Genomic DNA, 8,568 nt, shown 5'->3' with positions numbered 1-8,568 from the left:
ATTGGTTCCTATTTAAAATTTTTCAAGTTAGCTTTGTACAATAAGAAATCATAATGCATGCATTACTCATTCAGTTCTTACTAGCCATTATTGAGAATCTATCAGAGCAAGTCATTGTGATGAAACACAAATTTAATAGTACAAACTCTAATTTCAAAGAAGATAGAAATTTTAAACACAGACACATATAAAATAATGGTAAAATCTTTGTAAAAGAACAGCTAGAGTATCATGAGAGCAAAGAGGAGTAAACACTGGTATGGGCGTTGGAAATATATCAAGAAGCAGGAAGCACTATGGTTCAGTCTTCACTGAAACGTTCATCAGCAAGAGGTAAAGGAGAACAGTGTGCAAAATCACTGAAGGATCAAACTCCCTTCCTGTGCTGAAACAGTAACAGGCAAGACTGGAAAAGTGGGTAATTTCTAACAGATTATATTTGATTAAGTTTACAATTCATTGGAAGAAATTCAGGCGATAATCCATGAGATGCTGTTTTACAAAATTGACAATTTCTCATCTATGTTGTGGAGAAGGCAATGGCACCCCATTCCAGTACTCTTGCCTGGAAAATCCTATGGACAGAGGAGCCTGGTAGGCTACAGTCCATGGGGTCACTAAGAGTTGGACACGACTGGGCGACTTCACTTTCATTTTTCACTTTCATGCATTGGGGAAGAACATGGCAACCCACTCCAGTGTTCTTGCCTGGAGAATCCCAGGGACGGTGGAGCCTGGTGGCCTGCCGTCTATTGGGGTCGCACAGAATCAGACATGACTGAAATTACTTAGCAGCAGCAGCAGCAATGTTGAGCTATTATTGCTGTGTCCTGTAGATATATCATGAGAATTTTTCAATATTTTTCAAAAGTACACTCTTATGTTTTAAACTCAAAACTTATGATGGCATTCAACAGGACAGGTATTAATCTGATAGATTTATTCTGGGACATAGGACAAATTTCAAACTTTTAAAAACTGAGATCATATCAAATATGTTCTTAGACTACAATAGAATTAAACTAGAAATGTATTAGGCATATTCTCAAAACTTTAGGAAAAAACACACTCTGAATAACTCACGAGTAAGAAAATCAAAGTTGAAATTAGAATATATTATTAATGGAATGCAAATGAGAACACAACATAAAAAATATGCAATATGTAGATAAAGTAGTGCTGAGAGGGAAATTTGTAGCAGCAACTGATTTTATTTAAAAGGTCTGTAAGAAAGAATTTAAATCAATAATTTAATCTCCAAATTTAGGAAAAAAACATAAAATTAAATCCAAAGAAAGAAGAAACTAAATAATATAGATAAAGAAAGAAATATATAAATTTCTTAAATTGAGAAAAATAAATGAACCCAAAAGCTAGTTCCTTGTAAAGAACAATAAAATTCAGAAAAATTTAGCCACATTTTCAAGGGGAAAAAGAGATTACACAAACTAATAATATCAGGAGTTAAAAAAAACAATTATTATGAATATTACAGAAATTTAAAGAATGCTAATGGAACATTCTGAGCAATTTCATGCCAATAAATTTGATAACTTAGCTCGAATGCACAAAATCCTAAGACCATTAATTGCAAAAACTAACTCAAGAAGAAACAGATAACTTGAATTGCTGTATATTTACTAAAGAAATTTAATTTGTACTTTAAAATCTTCCCACAAAGGAAGCTTCAGACCCAGTTGCTCATCTGCTGTATCTGCCAAACAGTTATTCAAGAAATAATCAAATAAGAAATAATCAAACTCTCAGAAGATAGATTATTAAAGGAAAAATATCTTTAATATCCCCTGTAATATTTCTGGTGTACATTAAGTTATTAAAAGCATGTGAATATATTTGCACATATTTGTGGAATATGTTTCTCTTCTCAGTCATTTCCAATTCAGGCTCATTGTGGTCAGAACATGTATTCTATATGAAATACAGTGAGACTTTTATGGGCTTGCCTATGATCTATCTTTGAGAATGACTGGTGCACTTGAGAAGAACATTTGCTTGTCATTGTTGAGTGCAGTAGTCTATAAATAGCAACTAAGTCAAATCTGTAGATAGCATTGTTCAAATATCCTGTAAGCCTTAGTCGCTCATTTGTGTCCAACCCTTTGAGACCCCAAAGACTGTAGCCCACCAGGCTCCTCTGTCCATGGGATTTTCCAGGCAAAAATGCTGGAATGGGTTGCCATACCCTCCTCCAGGGGATCTTTCCAACCCAGGGATTAAACCTGGGTCTCCTGCATTGCAGGCAGATTCCTTGCCATCTGAGCCACCAGGGAAGCCCATCTCTACTGACAGCAGCTCACATATACTGTCAATTTTTAAAAAATTAACCTCAATATAAGCTGTTGGATTCTCTACTTCTTTATTAATATATGTTTAAACATCTAAAGCCCAGCACATATAATGGTCTCCCACTCCATAAAAAATTTTATAAGTACCTAATTTCCCACATTAAACCCCACTATCCTGAAAATAACTAGAGTGGTTTATGTAACCTCCAACAGAATCTACAATACCAATAAGTATCATTATCATAATCAGATTGAAATCAGTTAAAAGCAGATTTTAATATCCAGGGAGAATTTGTAATAGCTCATTAGTAATGATCATGAAGCTCTGAAAAACAATCAAGTGAAATATTTGCATGGTACTTTTTCCATAAAACCAATTATTTTCCTTTCATATATCTACCAACTTTGAGGGAGGAAGAAGATATATGTTTTCAAAATTTTTCAAACTTTTTAAGCTGCTCAAAACAAGTCTGCAGCATAACATTTGGCTTTTAATTATGTTTTTCTGGTTATTGATCTCTGCCTAGAAACCTGATATTCCTCTAAATCATAGAAGAAACAATTTCAGATAAGTCAACTCTCTTGCTTAAAGTACTAAATATGAATTCTTACTGCAATTAGAATAAAATAAAACTTCTTATCTCAGCCCAAGAGACCTTAGTTATTTGACCCTTACATATAAATTAACACCTAAAATCTCTCACACTTATTCATTATACTGCAACCATTCTGGTGTTTCTTTTATGTTCTTTAAACACACAAAGTGTATTCTCTTGTTATGCATAACTTTCCCCCACTAGTTACAATAAAGTGAAGTGAAGTCTCTCAGTTGTGTCCGACTCTTTGTGACCCCATGGACTGTAGCCTACCAGGCTCCTCTGTCCATGGGATTTTCCAGGCAAGAGTACTGGAGTGGGTTGCTATTTCCTTCTCCAGGGGATCTTCCTGACTGAGGGATCAAACCCAGGTCTCCCACATTGTAGGCAGACACTTTTACCATCGGAGCCACCAGGGAAGTCCCAATAGTTATAGTAGTATATGAAAAATGGAAGGCACTCAATGAAAAGCAGTATTTGTTAAATGAATGAAAAATTTGCAGCCAGATTTCCCGTTCATAACTTCATATTATAAAACCTATTCAGAAAAACACATGCCGGCTCAATATCCTCCTCATGGAAGCTTTCACTTCCTGGTTGCGAAGGGTATAAATCACAGGATTCATCAAAGGAAAGATCACTGTGTGGAAAAAGGAAACCACCTTGTCTGCTGATAAGGCTGTGAAGGGACGAGTGTAGATAAAGATGGCAGGCCCAAACATGAGAAGTATAATGATGACATGAGTGGTGCATGTGGACAGCGCCTTGCTCTTCCCTTCAGAAGCAGACCCGCTTATACGGCAGAGGATGATTGCATAGGAGGCCAGCAGGCCCAGAAAGCACAGCAGGGTGAGCAGGCCACTGTTGAAGACCATCAGCAGCTCCACCACAAAGGTGTCAGTGCAGGCCAGCTTGATGACCTGCGGCACATCACAGAAGAAGTTGTCCAGTCGGTTTGGACCACAGAAGGGCAAGCGGAGGATGAGGGCCACTTGGATAATGGAATGAACAAAGCCGCCGAGCCACAGAACCAACAGCAAGGCATAGCAGGTTCTAGGGTTCATGACAGTCGAATAGTGTAAAGGACGACAGATGGCAATGTAGCGGTCAAAGGCCATCACGACAAGGAGTAATCCCTCCCCTCCTCCAAGGAAGTGCAAGAAGAAGAGCTGAGTGATGCAGCCTCTATAGGAGATCACCTTCTTCTCAGAGAGGAAGTCCACCAGCATCCTGGGAGCCACAATGAAGGAGTAGGATGCATCCAGGAAGGCCAGGTTGCCCAGGAAGAAGTAGAGGGGGGCTGTGAGGCCAGGGTCTGACCTGATGGTGAGGATGATGAGGAAATTTCCAGGGAGGATGATGAGGTAGAAAATTAAGATCAGGACAAAGACCAGGAGCTGAATATTTTGAGACTGGGTCAGACCAAGGAGAATGAATTCTGTCACCGCTGTGCTATTTTCTATCTTCATCTCCTGTGCCTATAGTGCATTGGAGAGTAGAGAATTTATTTCCAGTTCTTCTCCCACTAAAAACTGTGAATTCTACATCTATGTTATACCATTGCTGCTGTTGCTGCTGCTAAGTCACTTCAGTCGTGTCCGACTCTGTGCAATCCCATAGACGGCAGCCCACCAGGCTCCCCCATCCCTGGGATCCTCCAGGCAAGAACACTGGAGTGGGTTGCCATTTCCTTCTCCAATGAATGAAAGAGAAAAGTGAAAGTGAAGTCGCTCAGTCGGGTCCGACCCTCAGCAACCCCATGGACTGCATGGAAGGCTTCTCCATCCATGGAATTTTCCAGGCAAGAGTACTGAAGTGGGGTGCCATTGCCTTCTTCAATGTTATACCATTACTCTCCCACAAATGAAGAAATCTCTTCTACTCTTTACCTGAGTGCATGCTACTGCTTCAGTCGTGTCTAACTCTTTGTAACCTATGGACTGTAGCCTGCCAGGCTCCTCTGTCCGTGTGATTCTCCAGGCAAGAATGCTGGAGTGGGTTGCCATGACCTACTCCAGGGAATCTTCCCTCACCCAGGGATTGAACCCACGTCTCCTGCACTGCAGGTGGATTCTTTACCCATGAGCACTGGGGAAGCCACTTCCACCCTTTATTCTTCTATAAATCATTAAGTGCCAACACCCAAATCTTGAAGCCACACTGTTCTGCTTCTGTCCTGTTCTCCTGTTAACTGCTCTCTCATGCAGCACTCTGTCCTGCCCTGCATTTGTTATGATTCACATGAGGCATATGAATTTTTTTAAATTCTTCAAATTTTTATTTGAATAGGGGGAAGGTGGTAAGATGGAAATTGACAGCAAAAAGGAATGGCAGAGTTTTTTAAGGCAAGAAACATTCCATATCTCATCTGTAATGGTTACAAGTGTATTTTTTTTCAAAATTTATTGAACTATTAAACTATACAAAAATTAATATATTTACTGTATGTAAATTATACCTTAGGGAATGTTTGCCTAAAACATTTTTTAAAACCTGCTTACTTAAAATATTTCCTTTTTCTCTATAGAATATTAACCCATCATCCTGGTCTAAATAAAAAGAATCCTGGTTGTTCTGGAGAAACTGAGATCTGTGGCTTATCTGTACAGTTGTCTCTAAATTGGCAGTGTACTTATCCAGTGTACAGGATAATTTATTGGTATGAAAATTTGAAGACCCAGTGTAGGCCACCTCAAATGTGCCTCAATGGCATACTGATTATTTTGAATTAAAGTTAGTTAAGAAATGGTCAATGCAAGGGAGACACTCTGATCCTTCTTTCTGTCTCCCTGAAAGCAGGAAAAAATCTCTTCATGGCACCACCTGCTCTTGGGGTAAAAGGACACCCTTGTCCTAGAGACAGGGAATTCAAGCCAGAAGCTCATATAAACAAATCTTGTTATTTTTATTTTTCTACCCCAAACCCAGACTCCATTTAGATTCTTTGCTAATTGACCATCTAAAGCCTAAATTTCTTTGTCCTATCTGTTACAAAGTTCCAGTTTTTTCATCTAAAAAGTATTAAAGCACCTACTTTGGCCAGTTGTTTAAATCTCATTTCTATAAGACCTCTATGCTTGTGATTAAATTGCCTTGCGTAAATTTTATTATTAGTCCAACCACAAGAACTCAAGATGGGTAGAGCAGAAATTTCCCCATTCTACACAAAAACAATAACGGTAGAATTTCTATGTATATATGATTATATCCCATTCTTTGTAATTCTATTTTTGAAAGTGTCATAACGAAAATGAATACAAAAATGTACAAATAAAATACACATGTTGCTTGTACATGCTAAAAAGTTGTTTATTTTTAGGATGGAACATTTTCAGAACTTGAAGACTTGAACTAGATGATAATACTGCACTGTAATATATATCTATTCGAAATGTAAAAATATCTGATTTTGTGTGTCTAAACCCAAATAGATTAACTAATAGCAGATGTTTTTGTATATAGCTAAAATCTGGAATTATTAAAGAGGCAGTTTACATCACATAGACACACGGATATGTATACAAATGCACATATGCACACGCACACATGCACAAACACATGAATTGATTCCCTAAGCAAACTGAAGCACAAACATTTACAAATGGCACAATCCAAATTAACCTTTCTGTTCTGTTCTTTCCTTCCTTTCTTTTTTTCTTTCTCCCTTCCTCTTTCCCTCCTTTCGTTTGTTCCTTCCTTCCTTTTTCCCTAGCATTCATTGGCTTAAATATTTATCATTTTTTTCTGTGTATAATAAAACCTGCTGCTAGAAAAGTAAGTCAGGAATCTCTCTGTACTTATTCCTAAGTTATGTGCACCTTGCACTCTATTATACAATTGGTTATTTCATACTGTTTCAGATATCAAGACTGTCTTTAGAACATAAGAGAAAACTTTAAGTATTAAAGGTTAAAGGTTGCAGATTTTTCCACTGTGCTTGGCTTTCCTATCATGCACTTATGTTCTTCTATTGACTCCTTAACAGATCGTATTGATTACCATCTAATATCCCTCACTTCTTTCTCTAGTAATATGATATATAAATTTAAGACCAAGAAAACTGGTATCTTAATAAAAGTTTTATGTATTCTCAATAAAGTAATTCTAAATATTCAGAGGAACAAGAGTTATATCATTAAGAACAGATAAAAGATGTTACTGTATTATTGAATTCAGATTTCAAATAATAAAAAAGTTTGTTTTTGCTATAACAGCTCACCATTGCATTATGAGACAGCAGATGTCCCACCAGAAAAGCTGTAAAATGTTTCCATTTATTCCTTCTTCCTGTTCCTTATAATATGAAGATTGACAAATATATTTACCTCTCTAGCAATCCAACATTGCTGTCACACAGCAAGCTCCACCTCTTAACAGAAGGGACAATAACTGTTTATTTCCATCTTTGTTATTAAATATCTCTTCTCTCGAAGACAGACCTCTTAACATTTGAAAACAACCAGTTTGTGATGCAACAGCGAATGCACTCTGGGAATTCTAAGGCTAACCAAATTAGAACTCTTTTAAAGGGAATTTTTAGAATGCCAACGAGATCGAAATATTAGAGATATGCTAGGTGCAAATACTCAAATATCAGTTAAAGCGACATGGCCTTTCTATTGGAATCTAAAATTAACATTCCATCAGTGACAGAAATGATGGAATGATGAGAATATTTATTAGGTCTGAATGAATAGAAAGTCAAGGGAGGTTTATATTTTATACTGTAATTCAAAAAAGAGAAAAGTAGTATAAGTGACAGAAAATCCAAGGTATATCAAGAAAGAAAATAATGTGGTCAAGTAGATAGTAACTATGTTAGACTCAAGATAACTTCTGGTGACAAAGGGATATGCAAGGAGAAAATAAATGATGGTCACAAAGCCTCCTTTGAATAATCCTTCTAAAGAAAAAGAACTGCATGTTGTAGGACTGATTAAAAGCTCAGAGGAGATGTCCTCCATATAGAACCTATTTGGTCTTCATATTTGCTGTTTTTCATTTTAAGTTTTGCTAAAGCAATGATGGGGTTTCCCAGGTGGCACAATGGTAAAGAATCCCCGCCTATGCAGAAGACACGGGTTCAATTCCTAGGTCAGGAAGATGCCCTGGAGGAGTAAATGGGAACCCACTCCAGTATTCTTGCCTGGAAAATTCCATGGACAGAGGACCCTGGTGGGCTACAGCCCATGGGACCACACAGTCAGACATAACTGAGTGACTGAGCATGCACATCAATGATGCAGAGCTATTTATTTTTAAATTTAATGTTATTAAGCAGAAGAAAAATAATTAGGAATCATGCAGAAGACAACATAATTTAAACTTTAGTAGATTTGATTTTGTTTTAAAGACACAGATTTTCTATTTAAAAAATTAAAATACTAACCACATATTTTAAAAATAAAAACAATGCATAATCAAACATATTTCGTTCTAATTTATAATCAGTTCAGAAAAAAAGAGGTAGGAGGAATGACAAAAGGGAAAAGTAAAGTAATAAAGAGATATACAAAGCTATGAAGATAAAAATAATAGATAAAGAGGAAGGGGAAATTAAGGATACCAATACATGCAAATGCAGCCATGAAATTAAAAGACGCTTACTCCTTGGAAGGAAAGTTATGACCAACCTAGAAAGCATATTAAAAAGCAGAGACATTACT

The 8,568-nt window shown here is 36.9% G+C and overlaps 1 protein-coding gene across 1 annotated transcript; it reads right to left on the bottom strand.

The window, feature by feature from the left end:
* Positions 1–3,444: 3,444 nt before the first annotated feature.
* Positions 3,445–4,371, bottom strand: OR4N2C (olfactory receptor family 4 subfamily N member 2C). Its single transcript, NM_001389867.1, has one exon. The coding sequence runs from the start codon at positions 4,369–4,371 to the stop codon at positions 3,445–3,447; it is 927 nt and encodes a 308-aa protein (NP_001376796.1).
* Between the last annotated feature and the right edge of the window lie 4,197 nt (positions 4,372–8,568).

Source organism: Bos taurus, chromosome 10, assembly GCF_002263795.3.
Source record: "Bos taurus isolate L1 Dominette 01449 registration number 42190680 breed Hereford chromosome 10, ARS-UCD2.0, whole genome shotgun sequence".
NCBI lineage: Eukaryota > Metazoa > Chordata > Mammalia > Artiodactyla > Bovidae > Bos > Bos taurus.
The sequence above is the reverse complement of the archived record's forward strand: the minus strand, read 5'-3'. Positions and strand labels throughout refer to the sequence as shown.

What these genes read in the sequence shown, in the direction of transcription:
- OR4N2C (NM_001389867.1), bottom strand. Translation starts at nt 4,371, where the DNA reads ATGAAGATAGAAAATAGCACAGCGGTGACAGAATTCATTCTCCTTGGT.